This window comes from Anabrus simplex, chromosome 4, assembly GCF_040414725.1.
Source record: "Anabrus simplex isolate iqAnaSimp1 chromosome 4, ASM4041472v1, whole genome shotgun sequence".
Classification (NCBI taxonomy): Eukaryota; Metazoa; Arthropoda; class Insecta; order Orthoptera; family Tettigoniidae; genus Anabrus; species Anabrus simplex.
This window is the reverse complement of record NC_090268.1, coordinates 355,369,833-355,395,489: the sequence shown is the minus strand read 5'-3', so window position 1 is coordinate 355,395,489 and position 25,657 is coordinate 355,369,833. Positions and strand designations below refer to the sequence as shown.

Here is a 25,657-nt window from a genome sequence, read left to right as displayed (position 1 = left end):
GTTGTTGAATTCCCAAATGTAGTTATCTCTTATAGTAACTGTCCATGTAGTTGATGTAGATTGAGTCGGATGGCCAGACCGGCCGTTGCAGCTTGCGTCCAACGGAGGCCGCTCGGACCCCTTAAGTACCCTGAGATACCGCTCGCCCGCACTATGAGGGGAGCAGAGGTGTTGAAGTACGCCGCGCCCGCGGTGAACAGATACAGGCTGCGGGCATGTAGCAGGACGTGCGCCGCACATCAGCCTTGGCCGGGGGGAGAGCTCCGGCTCGCCGTGCACATGTCGTCCTCGCTGGAGAGGAGGGGGCCCATCCCCCTCCCCAGTCGCTGCACGGTGCTGCGCGGCCGCGGGGGCGCTGAAACATTAGAGCTAGGCGGCAGAATTGTGTTGGACTATCATCTTCTTTGAGGGTACAGGCTTGTGGAGAGGTTGAGGGGCCAGCGGCGTGTAGATATCCATGGCATTTACTATTATGAAGCCACAGTGTAAGGTGGAGCAGGAGACGGGAGCGTGGTAATGGCCGTGGCAAGAACAGGATGGCAGTTTAACGGGTCGGGGCAGGTTTTCCACAAGGCTTACATCTAAAACCAAAATATTACAGAAGGGGCAGAAAGCCTTAAAAGTGAAACTCAAAAAAAAAATATAACCTTCATATCCTTTCAAAATAATATGGAGCAAGTTAACACAGAAATTACACCGGTTTCACCTGGGACAGGTGAACTCTAAATATCCTCTCGGTGGCTGGATTACTTAGCAATAAGGTAACCGGCGTAAGAAAATCGAGAATGATACAAGGCCCATGAAATCTGGGGGCAAGCTTGCCCGCGGGAACAAAATTTTTGACCATAACCTGGTCACCTACCTTCAAAGTGGTGGGTCTCCGTCCACGATCATACCTTTCCCTAACCTTTTCATGAGACACTTTAAGATTGGCTTTAGCCTTCTTCCAAAGATCTTTAATGTTATCCGGATCTATTGTCTCGGGTAGAATGTCATTCAAAGACCAGAGGTTAGAGAGCGGCGAGTTGGGAACAAACTTGAACATCAAAGAAGCTGGAGTAAACTTGTGAGATTCATGAACCGCCGAATTCAAAGCAAAAGCTATCCAATGCAGGGACGTGTCCCACCTGGAAGGATCTTCATGATGATAGGCAATAAGTGCGGACCTGAGATTACGGTTAACCCGTTCAGCCAGAGAAGGTTGAGGGTAATAAGCAGAAGTAGTTACATGAGAGATGGACAAGTCAAAACAGAATTTACGAAATAAATTTGATGTGAACGCCTTAGCATTATCAGATACAATATATTGACACGGACCAAAAGAAGCAAAAATAGAATTTAAGCAAGTAATAGTTGACTGAGCGGTAGCCAGCTTAGTCGGAAATAACCAGGAAAATCTTGTAAAACCATCTACACACACAAAGATGAACTTGTTGGCATTGCCCTTTGACTGGGGGAAGGGTCCCACATAATCAATATACAGGCGTTCCATGGGGCGCGACGCTTGATGAGAAGACAAAAGGCCTACTTTAGTGGACATGGTGGGTTTACTGATCAAACAAGATTTACAAGCTTTTACGAGTTCCCGAATTTCACCGTCCATACCTTTCCAGATGAACATTTCACGAACCTTTTCACGAGTTTTAAAGATACCCAGATGCCCTCCTAATGGGGTCTCATGATAGTATTTGAAGATCATAGGTACAAGAACCGCTGGAACAACAACTTTCATCAACTTATCATGCCTCGAAGGGCAACATAGAACACCATTCCTCAGAACATAAGGGACAGCATGTTCCCCAGAAGAAAGGGTTTCCATTATAGGAGCCAGCGTCGGATCTTCACGTTGGTATTTCTCAATATCCCTAAAAAGCATGGGAGCATCTGTTAAGATGGCATTAACACCAGATAGTATGGACTCGGAAGGTGATGAACTATCGACCGGTTCGTGGGTTTCGACGTCGTTATGAAACATACGGCTGAGTCCATCAGCAACAACATTTTCGGTACCTCTGATATGTCGTACATCAAATTGGAAGGCAGAAATACGGATGGCCCAACGGGCTATACGACCAGTACGACGCGGCCTACCTAAGACCCAGCTTAAGGCTTGATTATCTGTCTCCAGGTCGAATTTGACATGTTCCAGATAGAGACGGAACTTTTCTAAGGCGAATAAGACTGCCAACCCTTCGAGCTCATAGATGGAATACTTGGCTTCTTGAGCCGATAGAGTCCTAGATGCATAGGCGATGGGACGCCTCCCTAGTTCAGTCTCTTGAAGAAGGACTGCAGCTACAGCTGACGACGACGCGTCCGTTTGGACGATGAATTTCTTCGAGAAATCAGGCATAGCAAGTACAGGGGCATTACAGAGAGCTAATTTAAGATCTTCGAAAGCGGCTTGTTGAGAAGGTCCCCACTCGAATTTGATGCCTTTCCTACGAAGAAGGTTTAAGGGCGCCGCTCTATTAGCGAAGTTAGGAATAAACTTCCTGAAGAAATTCACCATACCAATGAATCTAGCGATACCTTTGATGTCCTTAGGAGGTTTAAAATCACGGATGGCCTGTGTTCTAGAATGATCGACAGCTACCCCATCGGGTGACACAATATGCCCCAGGAATGACATTGAGGGCTTAGCAAAGGCAACCTTGGACAACTTAACAGTTAACCCAGCCTTACGAAGGCGATCGAGAACTTCTCGCAGATGATCTAGATGTTCTTCAAAAGTCTCGGAAAATACGACGACATCATCCAAGTAGTGATATAAGTACTCAAATTTGATGTCGGAAAAGACCCTATCTAGTAGTCTAGTGAGCACAGCTGCCCCCGTGGGGAGCCCGAAAGGCACGCGGTTGTATTCGTATAAATTCCAGTCCGTGGCAAACGCTGTAAGATGTTTAGACTCCTCGGCAAGGGGAATTTGATTATAGGCCTGATTCAAGTCCAAGATAGTGAAGAACTTGGCCTTTCGAAACCATGAAAAGCAAGAATGAAGGTCGGGAAGGGGCACAGATTGCAACACCACCTTCCGATTGAGAGCCCTGTAATCAATGACAGGCCTGAAGCCTCCTTGGGGTTTCGGGACTAGAAAAATAGGCGAAGAATACGCTGACTTAGAGGGCCTAATAATACCATCCTTCAACATCTGATCGATGATTTCTTTCAGAGCCTTCATTTTAGGTGGAGATAGCCTATACGGTGGAAAACGGACAGGAATCGAATCCGTAACCTCAATTTTGTATTCAATAAGGTCAGTAACACCAAGAGTATCAGAGAACACCTCGGGAAACGACTGACACAGTTTCCGAATACTATCAGCCTGCTCCTCAGGTAGATGTCTAAGGTCTAACAACATCTCATCCTGGGTAGGCGAAATAGATGAACATGATACAGAATTACACTTTAACAAGGGAATTCTACAATTGGACGCAAATTTGAATGTGCACGACCTACTCTGGAGATCGAGCACAAGACCAGTGTGAGAAATAAAGTCAGCTCCCAATATAATGGGGCAAGACAATTGCTTGGCCACAAACAATTTAACTTTCCAGGTAAACTTAAAAACATGAATTTTGACCAGTAAGGAACCTAGAATTTCTAATGGAGATGAATTAGCCGAAACGTATTGAACAGGAGAAGAGACATAGTCAGGGAGTTTACAAACAGATTTCAATTTAGAATACCAATCAGCCGAAATAATGGAACAAACACTGCCTGAATCTAAGAGAGCTGTTATAGGCTCGTTATTTAACTCAATCTTAAGAAAAGGAACAGGTGCGGGGGTATCCGCCGCAATCCTAAGACACTCTTTAGGGCATTCAAAAGATGAATTTGAAGGCTGGTCGTTCTCTGCATTTACAACCTGTTTACTAGGGGCTGAGTCTCGGGAAGATGGATTAGTCGGCTCAGCCGACGCCACTAGTCACTTTTTATTATTGGCATAGCTGGAATTTGCACCAGAAGTTGAGCAGGAGGGGGTGCTATTTGAGTTTGGGCAATTCTTGGCGATATGTGAGAAGGCCCCACACTTAAAACAGCCTTGTGATGACCCTGCTCCATTCCTTGTCCCACTTGACTTGATCAGAGGACACTTATTCCGCAGATGGTCAGGCGACCCACAAGCATAACATTTACGGGGATTGACTGGTCAGCGAGGTGGAGGCCGAGTGTTACTAAAGGAAGGCGGGGGTTCTTTCGCGACACGCAAGGAATCGGCATACCTAACTCCTTCCGCAGAGACGGCTAATGCTTCCAGTTCAGAGAAGGTTTGCGGGCACGCCGCGAAACACAAATATGACCTGTAGGGTGGTGAAATCCCTTCGACAATAGCTTGCACGATCTGATCCTCAGGGAAGTGGAGAGCAAACACCCTAGTATAAAACTTAATATCTTGGATGAAGTCTGCCAGGTTTTCATCCAAGCGCTGTACCCGATAATAGTATTTCTGAATAAGGGAGGACCTGGCCCTAGCCGGGATGAAGTTAGCTAGCAAATGGGCATGGAAATCCTCAATAGAAGATTGCTCGGCAATGGCTCTAACTATTTTGTCGGAGAGAATACCAATAGCATACGGATAGATAATTTGCAAGATTTGACATGGAGACAGAGAAAAAACAAGGGCATGATCCTGAAATTCCACTAGAAATCTTAAAAATGAAATTACGTCACTGGTGGTATTAACAGAAAACTTGGATATACCTCTGAGCAACATTGCCAATGGATGAGGCAAGCTACTAAATCCGGGTGACATAGTAGGTAAAGGTTTCAATGGCAAGGAAGTCAATTCAGAACGGATGTTACTCAATGATGCACGACGTTCAGATTCGTTGTTCGATGGGGCAGAGATAGTTTGAGCAGCAACGGTTATCCTATTGACTTCTCCCTGAGGAGGCTCTTCCTCGTTACCTACATTCACCGTGGCGGGTTGATCAGTTTTGGGAGGAGCTTCGCCGGTTAGCAATTGAGTGACCTTATTAGACAATTCAGAAATAGTTTCAAGGAGCGTATTAGCTTGCTTCCTCTGAACGTCATTCACCTTTAGAGACAATAGATCATTAACTCTATTTGCAAAGTGATACAGCCTGCCTTGCACACGCTTAATTTGATTAGGAGATGGATCGTTTTCATCAAAAAAGCTGACTACCGATGCTAGCCCAGTAATATTCTCGACAATCGTGGAAAGAGAGTCATCAATTTCTTTCTCTCCCAAATTGGGGATGGAAATGGGCAAATCAAGGGACTCTCTAAGCTTGTTAGTGTCTATTGCAACCGTGCCTCCAGATTGAACGTTTCTGATAGTTAACTCATATATCAACTCCTCTTTGCGCAAGTAGTTAAGGAGGAGAACATCGCGAGGGCCGGGCATGATGACAGAACAATTTTGAAAAACTCAAAAAATTCCAGCAACTGAGAAAATTGTTAGAGTTCGAATCAAAGCAAAGTTTAGCCGTCAAAAGGGGCTAAATTGAGACCCATTCAACCACGCTCTGCTACCACTTGTTACCGTGTTTTAGCGGTAGGTAGAGGCGTAAGAAGGTGCGGGCGTGAATGGGTTTCAAACTACGGAATCAAAGTTAATGTAAAAGTAATTTAAAATTTAACTAGGTTATATTTTCTTTTCAAAAACAAAGCAATAACAGACATGGCAGGTACAATGTAGCAAAACAAGGGGAGATACAATATTTACAGGTTTTGGGCTTCACGCCCTGACTTCTGCGATCAGCTCAGTTTTACCACAAACACAAGTTTTAACAGAGGGGCAGAAAACCCCATTCATCCCTAGGAGCCCCTGGCTCCGAATTACACAGAAAAGCCTCCACGAGGCATATGACACTCCATTTTCAAAAGAGCGATCCGCTCTTAAAATTTAAGCCTCTCAAAGGCCACACCAAACTCTACCTTCAAGCTGTCCTCTAAGGACGTATTCACAGGGGTAAAATACCCAACCTACAGAGGTCTATTACATGAAAAGAAGGTTGATTATATGACCTCTAAAATAACAATTTGAGAGGAGGCGATCTTGCACTCCTAATACACTTTGTTTTTTTTAAAACCTAATCTGGCTCTGGGCCGCTAACGCAAGGGCTAATCCCATACTACAGAGGTGACTTAGAGAAGAACACTTTACATTACATAAACGAAGAATAGTTTGAGAAAATAAGTTCACCTCAAAACAACTGTGAGTGGGAGCTCGAGAGGGTTAGCACTCTCTATCCCAATATGTAGCTTTACAAGAAAAAGATGAAAAGAGTAATTACATTTTAGGAAAAAGGTTACATGATGGAAATGCTTCGAACCCGCCGCGAGTGTTAAACTGCCGACCTAGCAAGAAAAGAAGTTATTAATAGGCCATTACCTGGTGTTGAACGGCTGAAGAAGAAAGAGGCGCTTCCCGCCTCCTGCTATGTACTTAATACACTGAAAGATGGAACAGAAGTGGCCCGGAGACCCCAAAATCAGCAGTTTATATCCTCTCGCGGAAGATTCTAGGCGTTAGGGGAAAGAAAACACCCTCCCACAAAATCTTTATTGGTTCGGGAAAAGAAACCCCTACATAGAGGAAAAAGAAACACATTATTGGTGGAAAATTAATTAAAGAAATTCGGGATTGGCTAGATCCAAACTAAGGGGAAAAAGAGGGGTATACAGCCAACTTAAACAATGACAGAAGGAAATTTAACAAAGAACAAACTCTTGAAATAAAAATTTCTCCAACAAAATAGTTCTTTGACTCCGCACTAGGTCGCACTATTGTTGATCTTCAGTAGTGTCCTCTAGAAGAGAAAGTTCACACTTCTTACTTCAAGCGAAACAAAAACACATCAAAAGTGACACAGTTCAAAAACTCAAAATTTTCCACGTGGTGACATCTTCTGAGAAAGTAGAGAATTAATAGAATAGATAAAGTTCAACCTTCCTCCAGAAGAGGAGTTTCAACTGGCGCAACTTTTAAATAAACGGTGTAGAGGTGTACCGCCCGGTACAATTATTATTGAATTATAATAATTGAATGAGGTAGTGAAATCAGTATTCTTAGAAGATACGTGAGCATTTGAGCACCTTCAAATACCAAGGGCTGAGGTGATCGAAACTGCTAACTTGGTCAGAAAGCCTCCACTATCTGAGCCTCTCAGCCTGGCGGCAAAGTTACATCGGTGCGACCGATAATTTATCATTACGGTGCGTTGTGATCCACTGCCCTGAGGTAATTCGTAGTTGTACTCTAAACTGCGCTAAGTTTATTATGCCCATGCATTGCAAGACGAAAACAGATGACTTACCGACTAAGAACTGAACACGTTTAATTTCGTATGCTGTGGTTTCGTAAAGTACACATTTGCTAAAAGCGAATTTCACAGTGCAAAACTGCCAGAGTTTGATATAATGTTAGAAAGTTTTGAATGAATTCAAAGCAAGCTGTGACTTTTATTTGCGGTTTAGTCTAAAAGTAAACTTCTTATAACTGAAAAATGACATTCGTAGTGGAGTTTTTTTCAAAAGTTTGAAGGCAGAACTGCAGATTGTAAACATAAATATTATCACAGTGTACAGTGTTTGTCTATAGGTGAATACAGAACATTTCCAGTACTCACTGCAAAATAGTAACACAACTAGTTACAGGCCGGGCTGAGTGGCTCAGACGGTTAAGGCGCTGGCCTTCTAACCCCAACTTGGCAGGTTCGATCCTGGCTCAGTCCGGTGGTATTTGAAGGTGCTCAAATACGACAGCCCCGTGTCGGTAGATTTACTGGCACGTAAAAGAACTCCTGCGGGACTAAATTCCGGCACCTCGGCGTCTCCGAAGACCTTAAAAGTAGTTAGTGGGACGTTAAACAAATAGCATTATTATTAACTAGTTACAGGGAATCTCCACTTTGGCTTTTTAACTTATGTACAGGAAACCATCATCGGCATATTTCATGTCTGGTTAAAGATCTATTGCATGGTTCCATATCTATATCTGGAGAAGGATAATTTGTCTCGATATAATTAATCAAATAATATATCCAGATGCAAGAAAATCTGTTTTTTGCTCAAGGATGTGACAGCAGTCTCATAAACGACCGGTATCTTCATCTTAAAATAGAAACAACAAATACTTCATTTTATTTACTCCCTTCCGTCTGAACCGCGTCGCGAAGGAAGCGTGCGGCAACAGCCCGTGAGAACTTGGCTGAAGTGAAAGCATCAATCTCCCATTTTCCCTTCATTTGCGGCCGGGATTGTGTCGAAGTGCTGTTCAAAGATCTCCTTCCAACAATTTAATTTAAAAACTTAATTATATTTCTACATTACAAGTCGTTAAAACATTACGACTATGATAATGCAGTATGTTCAGATCCTGTTTGACATTGGTTAGTAATTGTAACTACCGGAGAAGGGGAAGATTTTCCATTGTTCTTACCTCTGCGGTTGAAGTTAATGATCTGCACAGACATCCCAGCACAGCAGCCGCAGCCCAAGTTCTGACAGGAACACGGTAAGCGGTTCAAGAGCTGCTTCAGAGGGGGGCGGGTTGAGTTGCGCAAGTCGTAGAACACCACACCTGAAAATAGCGGCAAACATAGCCTACATGAAATAGTTCCAACACATGGCACATGTCTTTTGTTGTCATAGTTGTCGACTGCAACTCGTTTCCGAATGTACAATTTCTCCTGCTTTCAATCTATTTGCATTCCATCAAATCAGTCGTCAAGGATCTGTATTTAGGGCTGTCGCTCAGGTGGCAGATTCCCTATCAGTTTTTACTTAGCCATTTCTTTAATGTTTACAGAGAATTTGGAAATTTATCGAACATTTCCCTTGATAAATTATTCCAATTCCTTTTTCGTTGTCCTATAAATGAATATCCTCTCGCCCGGAGGCCTCGGGTTCGATTCCTGGCCAGGTCAGGAATTTTTCTCTCAACCTGAGGGCTGGTTCTAGGTCCACTAAGCCTACGTGATTAGAATTGAGGAGCTATCTGACGGTGAGATGGCGGCCCCGGTCTAGAAAGCCCAGAATAACGGCCGAGAGGGTGCATCGTGCTGACCACACGGCCCCTCGTAATCTGCAGGCCTTCGGGCTGAGCAGCGGTCACTGGTCAGGCCAAAGCCCTTTCAAGGGCGTAATTGCCGTGGGGTTTGGTTTGGGGTATAAATAAATATTTGTCCCAATTTGCCCTCTTAATTTCTAACTTTATCTTCATGTTATGATCTTTCCCACTTTTAAAGACATTACTCAAATTTATTCGTCTACTGATGTCATTCCACGCCATCTCTCCACTGACAGCTCGGAACATACCACTTAGTCGAGCAGCTCGTCTCCTTACTCCCAAGTCGTCCCAGCCCAAAGTTTGAAAAATTTTCGTAACACTACTCCTTTGTCTCAAATCTCCCAGGACAAATCGTGCTGTTTTCCTTTACATCTTTTCCAGTTATCCTGTCAAGTATAACTGACAGGGTATACATTTGAACTATACTCTATTAGGATTTTACCAGATATGCCCTCTCCGTTACATCCTTTCTGAAACCTCTAAATACCCTCATAGCCATGTGAAGAGATATGTAACCTTTCTTTACAACCTCGTTAATATAATTACCCGAATAAAGATAATTCCTTATATTAACACCTAGGCACCATCATTGTTCCCCATGAGGTACTATCACACTATAAACGCAGTAATTAAACCTGAGAAAGTGTCCTCTTTGCGAAGCTTACAACTTGACTTTTCATCCCGTCTACCTTAATACCATTGTCCGCAGTCCATCTTACAACATTGTCTAGATCTCTAGACCTTTTTCTAGTCTCCTGCAACTCATTTACTACTCGATACACTATAACATCATCTGCAAATAGCCTAATCTGTGATTCCAGTTATTCTCTCATATCACTTACATACGTAAGAAAACACAAAAGTCCAATGACACTGTCTTAAAATTTAGCCAGCCATTCAGTCACTTTTTTGTCTTGTCCAAGAACACTCATTTTCGTCGGTAATCTCCCATGACCTACCCTATCAAAAGCATTGGATAGGTCAACAGCAAAGCAGTCCATTTGAACTCCAGAATCTAAAATATCTGCTATATCTTGTTGGAATCCTACAAGTTGAGCCTCACTGGAATAACTCTTCCTAAACCCGAACTGCCTTCTATCAAACACTTCCAATGACAGAACAGTAATTCTAGCATGAAACATGTGTCCGCACAGATTGCACGCAATAGATGGGAGAGGATGAGATTGCTTCTGATAGAGCATATATTTCTGAGGTTTAGACTTTTCACATCTGCAACGATCTTGTTCAAACATTTCAATAGTAGTAGAGATAGTTAGCCCACAAAATGAACAATCCTTAGGCAAGTGTTTCCCAGGTCTTGAGGGTTCATATGTGTGAACTTCTTGGTTTCTTTAAGCTGCTCCTTATAACGCTTCAAAGATGCACCATGGAGTCTGGTGCCTGAGGAAAGTTCACATACAGGAATCGGAGAGGAATCTTGGTGTCACTTATACGGCAGACATACTCAGTCAACCGAAGCTGATGGCCAAAGATGGAGTCTTCTACACTGTTCATGCTCCCCTCCTTAAGAACTGGAAGATTATACACATGGGTCTCCCATTTGATATTTAAAAAGGAACAAGGTTTCTGTTGATGAAAATGGTCAAGTGCCTTGATGTCTCGGCGGTACAGAGTCCAGGCTGCACATTCATAGAATAACGTCCAAATGACCATTAGTTTTGTAGTAAAACTAATGATACTGCTCACAACTTTACGAAGAAGTAACATGCTTATTTGTATAATATTCGTATTATTTGCTGTAAGATTGTTAATGTTCAGCTTATTTATGTGACTGTTGATGTATTCATCATAATCATGGGACCTCCAGTTTTACAAGGAATTCGAATCACAAAGATATCTTTAATATCAAAACTCCCAATTTTCTGAGTGCATTAGCTGGGATTCGAACCACGGTAATCTTGGCGAGAAGCCAGTTACTATGCCACTCGGATATCACGGCCCCTTTTGCTGCACGAAGTAAATAACTTACATACAATAGCATTTTACATAAATGAGATAACGCAACTCTGTTCTGTATTCATACACGTATGTCCTGAGCATGTACTTTATACATAGTCTCTATACCAATTTCATAAGCAATTTTTGCAACGATACACCAAGAATGTTTCCCATCCTGCCATTCAGGTGTTTCTTCCGCCAGTTAGCTGCGATGTGTGGGCTGCGTTTCTGTCAGCTTGCATTCAGAAAATGGAGGTTTCAAACCCCATAGTCGGCACCCCTAAAGATAGCTGTCCGTGGTTTCTAATTTTCACATCAGGCAAATGCTACAATTATACCATAATTAAGGCCCTGGCCATTTCTTTCCCATTTTTAACCTGTTCCTATCCCATTGTCACCGTCAACAAAAGTGTTAGTTCGATGTTATACCCCTAGGGAGAATATCTTTAGAAGTGCAGGTAGAGAGATGGAAATCGCATTGCGGTAGGTTATAATTGTAAGTTGGGTAGTCCAGCAAACCTCAGTCGTATCACTGTTCTGGTCGAATTAGTATGGCCTGACATTTTCGTGCAAATAATGTGAAACCTGTTATTGGCAGTTCAGATGTTTACAAAGAATTTCATTTTATAAGGTGTCATTCAGTTGCAGAAATTCGTTCACACTACAGACTTCATTCTTGTCCATATTTCATTCTTCCTCGCCATCTTAAACGTAATGGAAAATTAGAATGAAATAGAGTAAGTGTGAGATCTCACTTCTTCTTAAGACGCCGTCTCCGAGCGGAGGTCGGCGATCCACGTAACTAGCTCTGATCTTGACAGCGCAGAATGGAATGCCATTTCTGAAGTACAGCAGTGCCATCTTCGAAGGTCTTTCAGCCATGAATTTCTTTTTCTCCCAAGAGATCTCTTCCCCTGTATCTTCCATTCGATAATAAGCTGTAATAACTGATACCTCTCATGATATGTCCTAGGTATTGCGTTTTCCTCTGTTTTATGGGGAGCAGTAGTTCTTTTTGCTTTTTCATCCGACGAAAGACCTCGGCATTTGAGATTTTCATTACGCACGATATCCGCAAGAGACGGCGATACAGGAACATTTCGAAAGCATCAAGACGTTTTTCTATGATTGGATCCATAGTCCAGCTTTCACATCCATATAGGAGAACAGAAAATATATAGCAACGGATCATACGAATTCGTAGTTGGAGACTGAGATCTGACCTCACAAAGAATTTCTTCATGGTAATGAATTGTTTCCTGACCTGCTCAATTCTAGATATTATCTCCCGTTTGGAGTTACATTGGTCATCCAAGATGGTACCCAGATATTTGAGACAATACACTTGCTCAACTATTTTATCTTTTATTGTGATATTTGTCCGAATTGTCTTCTTAGAGAACACCATGTTTCGTTTTTGAGGGGTTAACATATAATCCAAACTCTTCACTGTGCTGAACTAAGGAGTTTATCATGCATCACTACCATACATTAAAAAATGTCCTTGCAACCAATAAGCGACATACATACATACATACATACATACATACATACATACATACATACATACATACATACATACATACATACATACATACATACATACATACATACATACATACATACATACATACTGAACCCACTATCTTTAATACCCAAAGATAGCGCGCCATATTTAAATCATTTGCTCGCCTTTCCACTTCTGGACAGAGCGGGCAAACGATCGATTTTTGTTTCATTTCACCTACGTTTGATTTTTCTCCCTGATTCACGTACTTTTGTGACCTCCTTGGGCGGCTAAATTAGTTTAGACAGCCATTCTCTTAGAACTGGCTAAACTTTTCGTAAAACTTCGTGAGTCGGCATGGTTAGGGAACTACTAATTATAAAAATCAGGATTTTTCGTCAAACCATGATTAGCAAGGAGGGATGATGATATTAAAGTGTTATTTACCAGCATGGACGTTGGTTTGAACTTCAAGTAAGAGAGGAGGTTTTTGGGGAAAGATATGGCTGTCTAGCGAGTGTTAACCCTCTACTGCATGAATTATTTTTCGTTTTCGTTTGGTGAAGACAATTTCAAGCTTTAATGTTCAACATACGTTCAGTGTATTAGATGTACCAGCAATTCTTAACTGAGGCTAATAGCTTAACACTAATATGTGATGTGGATTGCCATAGTTGAATATATATACGATTTTTCACGATTTTACGCTAAGCTTTTAACATTCAAAGACCGAACTGGCCATGGGTACGTACTGCAAGGCGCAAGTACAACTTGCAGAACCGTAGGTCGGTAATGTCTTTGAGGTTGAGCCAGAGGTACTCCTGAAGCCTGTGGTAATGTGATGGGGAGGGCCCACGTAAAATAAACGGTGGTTGGTTCGCGTGGAAGTTGACGAGGTGGAAGGAGTACCTTTGGTTGTAGGGCTTCTTCTTCTTTCAGTGCCTATCCGTTTCGGATGTTGGCGATCATGATGGCTATTTTCGTCTTGTTTATGGCAGCGCGTAACAGTTCAACTGATGACATATTGCACCAGCCTCTAAGATTGTCAAGCCAAGATATTCTTCTTCTTCCAGGACCTCTTTTGCTGTTGATTTTCCCCTGGAGTATTTTTTGGAGTAGGTTGTATCTATCTGTGTTGCGCATTATATGTCCCAGATACTGCAGCTTTCGGCATTTCACTATCTTGATCAACTGAGGTGTTGTGTTCATCCTTCTCATTACTTCCACGTTTGTAATTCTCTGGGTCCAAGATATTCTCAGGATCCGCCTATAAAGCCATGTTTCAAAGGCCTCCAGCTTCTTCTCTGTGTTTTTATTTAAGGTCCATGTCTCTACACCATATAAAATAACAGAAAATACATAACAGTGCAGAAGTCTGATTTTAGTCCCTAAAGTTAGATTGTGGCTTTTAAACACATTACTCGTTTTCTGGAACACACTTCTTGCTTTTCCAATGCGTACCTTGACTTCTTGTGTGCAATCCCAGTCTTCATTTATTATGGTTCCAAGGTATGAATATTGTTTTACCCTTTCTATACTCTTTTGATTTATAACCAAGTTTATTCCGGAAATATTTTCCTTACTTATAACCATGAGTTTTGTCTTTGCTGTGTTTATTTCAAGCCCGTATTGGCTGCTGACTCTTACAATTCTATCCATTAGTGATTGTAGCGCTTGGATAGTATCAGCAAATACAATTGTATCATCAGCATACCGGATGTTGTTTAATCTCACTCCATTTATCAAAATTCCTTCTTCTATATCTTCCAAGGCTTCTCTAAATATGTATTCTGAATACAAATTAAATAGTATAGGTGACAAGATACATCCCTGCCTCACTCCTCTCAGGATTTTGACTGCTTCGGTGTGTTCTCCTTCAACACGCAACACCGCTGTTTGATTCCAGTACAGCGTCTTGATGATTCGCAGATCTCTTTCCTCCATTCCAATATTTCTCAAAATATCCATCAATTTTTCATGTTTTACACAGTCAAAGGCTTTCAGGTAGTCTATTAAACAAGCAAATACATTCTTATTTACGTCTTTACATCTCTGAAAGACTACCTGCACACTGAACAAAGCTTCTCTCGTACCTACTGCTTTAATAAACCCAAATTGATTAGGGGCTATCTGATCTTCACAGTCTGTATATTCTTCTGTGTATCACTCTCAAGAACACTTTCAAGAGATGACTCATCAAGCTTATTGTGCGGTAATCTCCACATTGGTTTGCGTTTTGCCTTTTTGGCAAGGTGATGAACTCTCATTTGAGCCATTCCGATGGAATATTCCCGGATACATAAATTCGATTGAAAATTTTGGTCAACCATTTTACATGATGTTCATCCATCAGTTTTAAGAACTCTGCTTTTACTTTATCTGGTCCCACTGCCTTTCCGTCCTTAATCTGATTGATGGCTGTTTGAACTTCTTCTTCTAATATATCTGTCCCACTTATTTCATTTGTATTTTGTGTTAAGCACATCTAGTGTCACGAAATAAATCTTCTATATATTTTTCCCAGATCTTTTTCTTGTCTTCTAAGTCCACCATCAAGTTCCCGGCTTCATCTATTAACTTTCCACCAGTGCCATTCCTGTATTTCCCTGTTACTTCTCTTACTTTCCTGCGTACATTGAAGCTCTCATACCTACTTTGATATAACTCAATCTCCTCACATTGCTCCACTTTTTCTTTTTCTTTTGCCTCTCTGATCTTTCTTCTGATGTCTGCATTTATCTTTCTGTATTCTGCAGGTTTTCCTTTATTGACTCCTTTTTTCTTATATATATATATATATATAACAAGGCATCACTGGGATATGTGTTTAATTGATTGTACAGTCGAAGGTGTGCCGTAAACCTACCTCTGTCTACAATATTTATCCATTTATACAGGTGAAAAGTTATTTGTTGCCTAAAGGCAACAGTATGCAGTAGAGGGTTAACTTTGTCTAGTGAGTAGAAAAGACTTGACTTAAAAGATGTTACATTGCATTTATGATACTTCCAGTTCTAGTTAATAGCAAGCGAGGGAACCTTGGCTGACGTAGTTCCCTAGGAGGAAGAAAAGTAGTGCAAGTAGCACTTTAATCGTTGTGACCTTTTAAAGCGCCAAGAAAATTGTGCGATTATGAATTCTGAGATGGAAGAAATTTTTAGAACAATGTAAACAAAAATTTCATTTGTGATATCCAGTGGAGGCAAGTTGCTTTACGTCGCACCGACACAGATAGGTCTTATGGCGACGATGGGACAGGAAAAGGCAATTCGTGGTCTATGTCTTTCTTTGGCGAATAACTTCATTTTTCGATACGGTACGTCGGATCCCTTCCATATTTTCTCTCTGATTAGTGTTATATAGAGGATGGTTACCTAGTTGTACTTCCTCTTAAAACAATAATCACCATCACCACGACCACCTCGTCTCATATCGGAAGTGAACTTAATACGATAGTGGAAAATCGTATTGAGCGCTATACCCTGTAACGGAGAGATATCATCCCAGAATTTTTCTGGTATGAAATTGGGAAACCACGGAAAACCTGCTATAGGGCTGCCGACAATGGGATTCGAACACTCTATATCCCGAATCCAAGTTGCCAGGTACGTGATCCAACCACGCAGCCACTCGTTTGGTTGGAATGTTTGCATTTTATACGGTGAGGCCGTCTCTCAGGTGAGGTGATGTGTAGTGGAGGAGGAGATTTGTGGTGAAGGTGACAGTATTGGCGGCCGTGGCCTATTCTATAGGAACTGGTCGTGGCTTTCTCCTTAATGCAGGGGAATGGAAAACCAGGGAACAACCATTCTCAAGACATTCAACGGTGTGGACCAGTCCATCTCCGTCTCCCGAATGCGGAAGTGTAAAACAACGGACTAGCCGTGGCCTCTCCGTCCCTACATTGATCTTGGGGTCTTTGAATACGTATGACAGGCAATAGCTCGGCGTTGCAGAGCGTACACTGAAGCGGGAGGACAAACTTTAGAACAGTTTTTGTAAAACTGTAAGAGTTCTATTCTGTACCATCTCAAACTTTAAGATCTATAGTTATTGAATTTTTAAAATCTGTTTTTGTCACTTCTATCATCCCTAGAATTTTTTTTTCAATCTGCTTTAGATTGCTGCGACACAAATAGGTCTTACGATTGGAAGAAAACGACTGTGGCCTTAAGTAAGGTACAGCCCCAGCATTTACTTGATGTGAAAATGGGAAACTACGGAAAAACCATCTTCAGGGCCGCTGCTAGTGAGGTTCGAACCCATTGTCTCCCGAATTCAAGCTGATAGTTACGTGACCCAAAGCGCACGGCCAGCTTCCTCGGGTCCCTAGAAGTCTGAGCACTGAATTTTAATACACCCTGTATGCAAGACCAACAGTGTTTCACTGCCCTAACTATCGTTGTTCTTACTTCTCTTCATCCCCCTTACACACACACACACACACACACACACACACACACACACACAACACACACACACTTGCTTGACTCCATCACAATTTCATTAACTGATAAGTGAATTTTACAGTTACTTTTCGATGGTTATTGTACAGTATGTTTAATATTAATAATAATAATAATAATAATAATAATAATAATAATAATAATAATAATAATAATAATAATAATAATAATAATAATAATAATAATAATAATACGCCTCAGTGGTGTAGTGGTTAGTGTGATTAGAAGCTCGGCTCTGCCACGAAATTTGAAAATTGGTACGAGGGCTGGAACGGGCTCCACTCAGCCTCGGGAGGTCAAGTGAGTAGGGGTGGGTTCTATTCCCACCTCAGCCATCCTCGAAGTAGTTTTCCGTGGTTTCCCACTTCTCCTCCAGGCAAATGCCTGGATGGCACCTAACTTAAGGTCACGGCCGCTTCCTGCCCTCTTTCTTGTCTATCTCTTCTAAACTTTCCATCCCCCATCAACGCCCCTGTTCAGCGTAGCAGGTGACGCCGCCTGGGCGAGGTACTGGCCATCCTCCCCAGTTGTATCCCCGACCCAATGTCTCATGCTCCAGGACAGTGCCGTTTAGGCGGTAGAGGTGGGATCCCTCGCTGAGTCCGAGGGAGAAACCAACCCTGGAGAGTAAGCAGATTAATAATAATAATAATAATAATAATAATAATAATAATAATAATAATAATAATAATAATAATAATAATAATAATAATAATAATAATAATAATAATAACATTAATAACAATAATAAAAACCCATTATTCTAAGAAAGGAATAATTGTATTTGAAGGTGCATGAATTTAACAAGTTTCAGATTTATTTAGTATCTCGCAGAATATCTTTCACACGGTTGCCTGCCACCAACATGCATAATCTGCTCCTTTCATGCTGTATCTGCTTTTCGTCTAAGGCACATCATAATCTTAAAACATCACTGGAAGTATCAGCTGTGTTGGATAAAGTGCCTACTATGTTTTTAATGGATTCTTATGCTTTCAGTACCACCCTTTCTCTGTATTTTATCTCTCTGAAATATAACACGGGTTCTCGGAGGTGACGTTGGCCATCATATCTTCCTTAAATTCGGGTTTTGACCTCCGTGTTATGCCAGTCAGTGCGATTTTAATTACAGAGATGTGCTGGCAACCGAATGTTTATTGCTCCAAATAACATGTGAGATTCATCTCAACCTTGCTCCTTCATCCTCGCTACAAAGAGTGCAGCACCCAGTTCTGCTGGACATCGTCGGTTCTTTTCCTTCCCTTCCCGTAACTTCTCTTAATACCTCTTCGACGAACATCCACGGTCTTGTGTCAGGCTCCTCACTTTCATCTTTCCTATCTGACCTCCCTTGGTCAACTATTGTTTTTATCCGACCCCGACGGTTGCGAGGCCTTGGGGAGTCTTTCATTTTCATGCCCTTCGTGGATTTTGTCTCTCTTTTGCCAACACATTCATTTTTCGACGTTTTTGAACCTATTCCAGTTATCCCTCCAATTAGTGTTAATAGAGGATGGTTCCCCAGTTGTACTCCCTCTTTAAAACAATAATCACCATCGCCTTATATGAGATGTAAGTACCTCTCAATCAATCAGAGGTGACAACCAAGTTACGGACTGAATTATTAGAGGAAGAAGTTATATCTAAAATTCTTTCTCGGTTACATAATGATCCCAGTAAAATATAATTATTTTTAATAAGGTGCAGAAACACGAATGTGATCTAAATTTAAAATATCCAATATTTTTGAGATTGTATATCTGGTATCAGCTACAACAACCCTGGTTCCTGCATAATTCGCATAAATGACCAATTTCTACAACTGATTGTGAGCTAATTTACGGCATTCCAGCCTTGTTTTGTTGCTGCTAAAACCTAGTGTCAGACAAACTTCTGGAGTTAACACGTGCTCATGTCTATAGTGGCACGCAATCTTTGATTGGTAGTCTTAAAATGTGACTCACAGATGACGGACAGATGAAACGCACAAATGTATATCGTTAGTGAACTCGTGTATATTCACTAATCACATGCCATGTACTGTACATTAATTGCATCACAGTAACCAGTACACCAACTACGAGAGATTTATACGTTTAAATGATCGATTTGTGCACTTCTTTGCTGAAATTGTATGTATCTCTATAAACTACGGTCTATTTCATCCGAATTCCTTATCTAAATTATTTCTCCTCTTACTGAAGACTACACTTCAAAACTGCGGTTATACCGTCCGAACAAGGTGGAAGGGACGCTCAGTTCGAGGGAGAAGTCAAATTTAGAGGGGAAGAAGGCATGCAAAATAAATAAATAAATAAATAAATAAATAAATAAATAAATAAATATGAAAGGAAAAAAATAATATTGTATATTACAATATCAGTAACTGATAACGGAACTTTCCAGTTACCTTTCGCTGGTCATTGTACAGTACATGTAATAATAATAATAATAATCATAATAATAATAATATAATAATAATAATCCACAGCCTGTTTTCAGTCATTCGACCGGGTCAGGAATGGAATGAATGAAGCCACCATCTAGCGGTGAGGATAGGGAATGTGCCGCCTGCCGAAGCCTGCCGCACTCCTCTGGGGCAATTATAAATGATAGATTAAATGAAATGTTAACTGACAGTGTTTCTGGAATGAAATATAACAGGGAAAAACGGAGTACCCGGAGGAAAACCTGTCCTGCCTCCGCTAGGTCCAGCACAAAGCTCACATGGAGTGACCGGGATTTGAACCACGGTATCCAGCGGTGAGAGGCCAGCGCGCTGTCGGCTGAGCCACGGAGGCATAATAATAATAATAATAATAATAATAATAATAATAATAATAATAATAATAATAATAATAACATCCCATTATTCTAGGAATGGCATTTTTCCAAGGTGCCTGAATTTGACAAGTTTCAGATTTATTTGACGGCCCCGCGATGTAGGGGTAGAGTGTCTGCCTCTTACCCAAAGGCCCGGGTTCGATTTCCGGTCAGGACATGAATTTTTACCTGGATCTGAGGGCTGGTTCGAGGTCCATTCAGCCTACATGATTACAATTGAGCAGATATCTGACGGTGAGATGGCTATCCCGGTCTTGGAAGCCAAGAATAACTGCCTAGAGGATTGATTGTGCTGACCAGCTGACCATACTACAACTCATAATCTGCCGCCCTTCGGGGTGAGGAACGTCACTTTGTATTCTATGGCCCTTCGGGAATTTTGCGTTGGTTTTCTTTTGAGATGTATTTAGTATCTCACAGAATGTCTTTCTTACGATTGCCTGCCACTATCATGCATAATCTGCACCTTTCGTGCTGTATCTGCTTTTCGTCTCACCTGAAGTATCACCTGCGAATGATAAACTGCCTACTATGTTGTTTTGGTTTCAATTCTATCCGTTCTCTGTGTTTTATCTCAATGAAAGAAATAACGTTAGGAAGAGGCTTTTAATCATGAGATCTAGAGAAGTTTTCAAAAGTTCACCTAAATAAACAATAACTTTCTACGTTTCATGCGTTCCTTTATAACCCTTTAAGTTTAATTTTATGGTTTATCCTTCTCTTTTATTTCAATATTTCCCCCAGATTTCTCTTCTTCTACCATCCTTCCTACATCATGTTTCTGTTATTCTATTTTGTTTCTTTCCTTCTTCTCCTTGTAGGTACGGGTAGTAGAATACATCCACAACATTTCCTGCCTATCGTAAGATACGACTGGAAGGGTTAAAATCTCAGGGGTGTACTGGCGACCATGGACACCTGCCTGAGTCTTTCATTGCTTCCACTTGTGTCAGGCACATAACTTTCGTACTTTTTACCCAAGCACTGATTAACTCTTGTCCTCTTCGACCCCGATGGTATTAGGTTTTCGAGGTCTAGAGTGTCTTTCATTTTCACTCCTTTTCTGGTTCTTCGCTTTCTTTTGCTGATGTCCGCATTCTTCAAAGGGTCAAATATCTTCCATTCTTCCTCTCATTAGTGTTTCACAGTTATACATTTTTTTTTGCTAGTGGCTTTACGTCGCACCGACACAGATAGGTCTTATGGCGACGATGGGTTAGGAAAGGCCTAGCAGTTGGAAGCGGCCGTGGTCTTAATTAAGGTACAGCCCCAGCATTTGTCTGGTGTGAAAATGGGAAACCACGGAAAACCATTTTCAGGGCTGCCGATAGTGGGATTCGAACCTACTATCTCCCGGATGCAAGCTCACGGCCGCGCGCCTCTACGCGCACGGCCAACTCGCCCGGTATACATCATTTTGAAACAATAATTACCACCATTACATTCTTCTTTTCTTGCCTTTATACCGATGACAATAGCAATTCACGCTTCAGTATTATAACATTTAAGAAATCGGAAGTCACAACTGTTGAGTTAATTCCTGAGCGACGGCCAATATCGAGGCTGTGTGCAGAATTTTCTAAGATTTCTTCACACTCACAGCAGGTGAATATGTGGTATGATAACTTATTTCAATATTTTACCTTCAACAATTTCGACTTAACTGCAGATATGCAGATATAAGCACACACATTAGAAAAAAAAACATGGGACAGTAACGTATGCATAAAGTTCACAATAATATTTTTGTACAAGTATATTTCTAGCAGCTACAAAATAGACCAGCAATGAAAGAGCTTTGTGATTCTACAATCCCTTCCTTTGACTATCCCAGATTAATTTTCTATGATATTCTAGCTTCCTCTCACTGACAGTTTGATATTACGGATGATGTAATACAGAATGTTGTCTCTTTCTGAATCTATAATTATGTACGATCGATTTAGTCTTAGTGACGTATATTTAATTTTCATGCGACGACAACTATTTTCAACAAAAACCTGAATCTGATTATACGTGCATCTGTTGAGAGAAAACAAGTTTTTAGCATTGACTGTCTGTGTAATTATACAACCGGTTCCTTCACCTGAAGAATAGGTGATCCCAATAACACCGATATGCTTAGTAACTGAACAAATCTGCACCTTAAACGGGTGAACACTTGATAAGAACAGAAATGTTTTGATTCATTGGTTTTATATTTATGAATTAAGTCCCTGCAACATTATATGATGAACTGGAGATTATTCTAAATTCATAAATAAAATATTGGAAATAGTATTATTCTTACCTTCGTTGATATTCGATGTCTGATTATTCAGAAGCTGATGAGCATGTGACACCAGTATTAACAAAAGAACACTTCGGATTAGCAAGCTCATTATTCTGAATTATTCGAGCACACTCGCGGCAATGAACCCGCACGCGATATCGCGAACTCTCGTCTGGGCCTTGGATGAGGTCAGGATGCTCCAGTGTGCTACTTGGTTCTCTACCAAGCATTGAAATCTCCATTTGCCAAGAGCAACGTAGATACCAGGAAACTCCAAGTGCTGATATTCAGGAAGTGGTTGTACGCGTTGCTATTAGACGATTAAATAGTTGACGCTACTCTGCGGTTTCGAACTTGGGAATATCGTAATATCATGTATCTTCTCTGTGTGAATGCAGTCTGGTAATAATCTGTGTTATTCTGATAGCTCTATTACTGTGTGAATCTGTTCTTATTTGAAACCATGGTGGGAAAGCGCGATCAACGTATAAGGACTTACATGAAATAGAAACAGGAATATTACACTTGGGATGATAATATCGAGAATATGGGTAGCTTAACATAAATTCGAATTAGTAAGTTTGAATTTTAGCGATTGTGGTGGGGTTGTTGCTGTATGAGACAATTCAACGTGGTTATCTGCTCCCTTCGATTTGCGAGCTCCCTCGTAGTGTGCTTATGAAAATATATGGACGTCATTGACGAACGTTGCATAAATGGATTATTATAATTATTCATTTTTATTTGTGATGATGATGACTAGGTCAATGGCCCAATTTGTATTTATTTATTTTGATAACATATTCAATCTAATAATTATAATAACAATCTTGTAAATAAAATAACATTTGTCTGTATGGTTTGGAAACGAGTAATTTCAGTTTATTTTTACGCTTCATTCATTAGGGGATCCCAAACCGATGTTATCTAAATTTTTATTTGTTTACATACCTGTCTATTATGCTGCTCGATTTTCATGGCTAAACCAACAGTTCTTCCCGTTATTATATATAGCAGTAAGAAGGCTTTTTAGCAATATCAAACTACCACCCGCCATCCTAAAACAGAAATATGGAGGACCCCAAACCTGACTTTATTCGTTTTGATGTAAATTTTGTTCGCTTTTCAAAGAAAAACAGCCAAACCATTTTAGACGAGACTTTTTATTGTTGTTATGTAGAACCTTGAAAAGGTTTAAAGACAACATTAAACTGTTATTCATCATCTTTAGATAAAATGACCGGCGTTCCAAAATCTGGTTTTATTTGTTTGTACGGAGATTTGATCCGCTTTACAGGAATACGGCTGAACGTATTTCGATATTTTTTGAAGTGAAACGGTAAATTTCATTAAAACTCGGTATCACTAGGTATTTTTGGACGCAGAGTTCAAATTTGATTAGTTTTGATATCTTTAAAATTAAAAAAGCTAGATTATAAACTAAAGAAGGCGCCCAAAATTCTTCTTTTTTTAAAAAATATTGGTCAATTTTGGAGAAACTTGATATTCGGATGTGATTTGGCCAGTGAATTCAAATTTGCTAATAGTTTAATTATTTTAAAATTTTTAACTTTAAATTCAGCATGGGGCCAAAAAGCAGATTATGGTGAACGTCCATCAGGAAATTTATTTATTTCAGTGAATAAGTTTTAAGTAGCACCTATACCACCAATAAGACGTTATGCACTGTTTTTAATTAAAACTCTTAGTTATGATTTGATCGATGAGTTAAGCAACAGTTGACGATGTATCAGTGCAACGGTGTACCCTTCTAAGTTGCCCATTTGCTCGTATTTATCAGTACATATGGCCTCTGGATTGCAGCTCCCTACTCATTCCAGCCACTAAGCCGAGTCGAGCCAAGCCAAGGTCAAACGAAAACGGGAGGTGATAAGGAGATACACCACTCTACTCAGAGTCAACTCAAGACCTAAGCGGTCCCTTTGATGACAGCCAGACTTCTGGTCAGTGAAGAGGCTTCCGCAACGGTAAATAGTTCTTAGGTTTGTTGCTTTGTTACTGAAATCAGGAGCTTCCCTCAGTTTTGTTAGATATTCTGGTGAACTAACTTGTCCAATTAAAAATGTATGCCATGTAAAAATATGGAAAATATTTCACATATTGTATGTTATTCAGGTTTGTCACCAACTCCTATCTTTCAAACGCAGATGGCTGTGAATAGTTATTGTTCTCGGTGGTATTTGTAGCAAAATATATAATTATTTAACATGAACTTGATGTATGCCTGCTAAGCTTTGTTCTAGTTCATTCCATTGTTGCTTAGTTCGAATAATGTTCACGACATTGAAGATTGATCCAAGAAATAACCTTTTGTAACACTGGCTGCAATAGCATGCTCAGTATTCATAATGGCTGCCAGCTGTAACAATCATGTGGGTGATGCTGTGACGCTTGAGTCATCTGTGAAATACTTTAAACCTAATAAAAGTGTAGGGAAATTAAGTAGGAAGTCTGAACAAATTGTTCTGAAGGTTTACAATAGCCTAAGTGCAAAGTCCAAGTACACACAGACAACAATGAACACACAAGAAATAGCAATATGAACACAAGGGACAAAATTACTTACCTTGGTGGCACCAATATAAAACACTCAACGAGGAGGGCCTAGAAGATTAAGGAATAAAGGACTGGATCTTAAATACTATTTGTGAGGTTGCCAGATCAGTATCGCTAACTGCCAAATAAGGAGCCGAAATTACAATGTAAATAAGATGCTTACTTAAAGAGAAAAATTTCATCCCACTATTGCAACGCCCAATGTACACAGTCAACAATGAACACACAAGAAATAGCATCTGAACACAAGGGACAAAATTACTTACCTTGGTGGCAGCAGTATAAAACATTCAACATGGAGGGCCCAGAAAATTAAGGAATATATGACTGGATCTTAAATACTACTGGAGAGGTTGCCAGGTCAACATCGCCTACTACCAAATAAGAGACGAAATTACAATGTAAATAAAAGTTTAGTTAAGTAATAAAAATTTACATAGTATTTACAATTACATATTTTTAAAAATAATTAATTGAAGGATAAATAACTTGCTTTAAAATAATTACCTACTCGATACATAAATAAATAAATAAATAAATAAATGAAATTCATAATAATTTACAGTGAAAAGTTCTCACCTTTAAAAAATAAATAAATTAAGTGTCCAATAACATAAGTAAATTAATAAATTATTAAATCACTATATTATACTAAATCAGTTGCATAAACTATGATACAGAAAAGGTTTACAAGCTTGTAAATATTTATTATGAACAGATACCCACTTAAAAATATTAAAAATTAATTTTAAGTTTTAGGGTATACCTTTATAATTAAAATTCTGGCCAGTAACTATGAACCTGGTTAAACAAGATTTCAACCTTCCTTAAGTCAATCTATAGACGGTTACCAACTCTCTGACCAATACATAACAACACAAAATATGTAAGAATCAGTAGCAATATTACACAATAAATCAATAAATGAACCAAATGTTAATTAGCAATTAATAGAAAAATATTCCCCGAGCTAATATAATATTACAAGGGGA

General features: G+C 40.2%; 1 protein-coding gene across 1 annotated transcript in view; it reads right to left on the bottom strand.

The window, feature by feature from the left end:
- The window catches only part of LOC136872274 (uncharacterized), a 35,595-nt gene extending 10,633 nt beyond the window's left edge, over window positions 1-24,962 (bottom strand). Inside the window, exons 1-2 of the mRNA XM_068227409.1 lie at window positions 24,932-24,962; window positions 8,411-8,551 (exon numbers count right to left, since the gene is read on the bottom strand). Coding sequence (XP_068083510.1) covers window positions 8,411-8,551; window positions 24,932-24,962 — 172 coding nt within the window. The remainder of the gene's footprint in view (window positions 1-8,410; window positions 8,552-24,931) is intronic.
- Window positions 24,963-25,657: the final 695 nt, after the last annotated feature.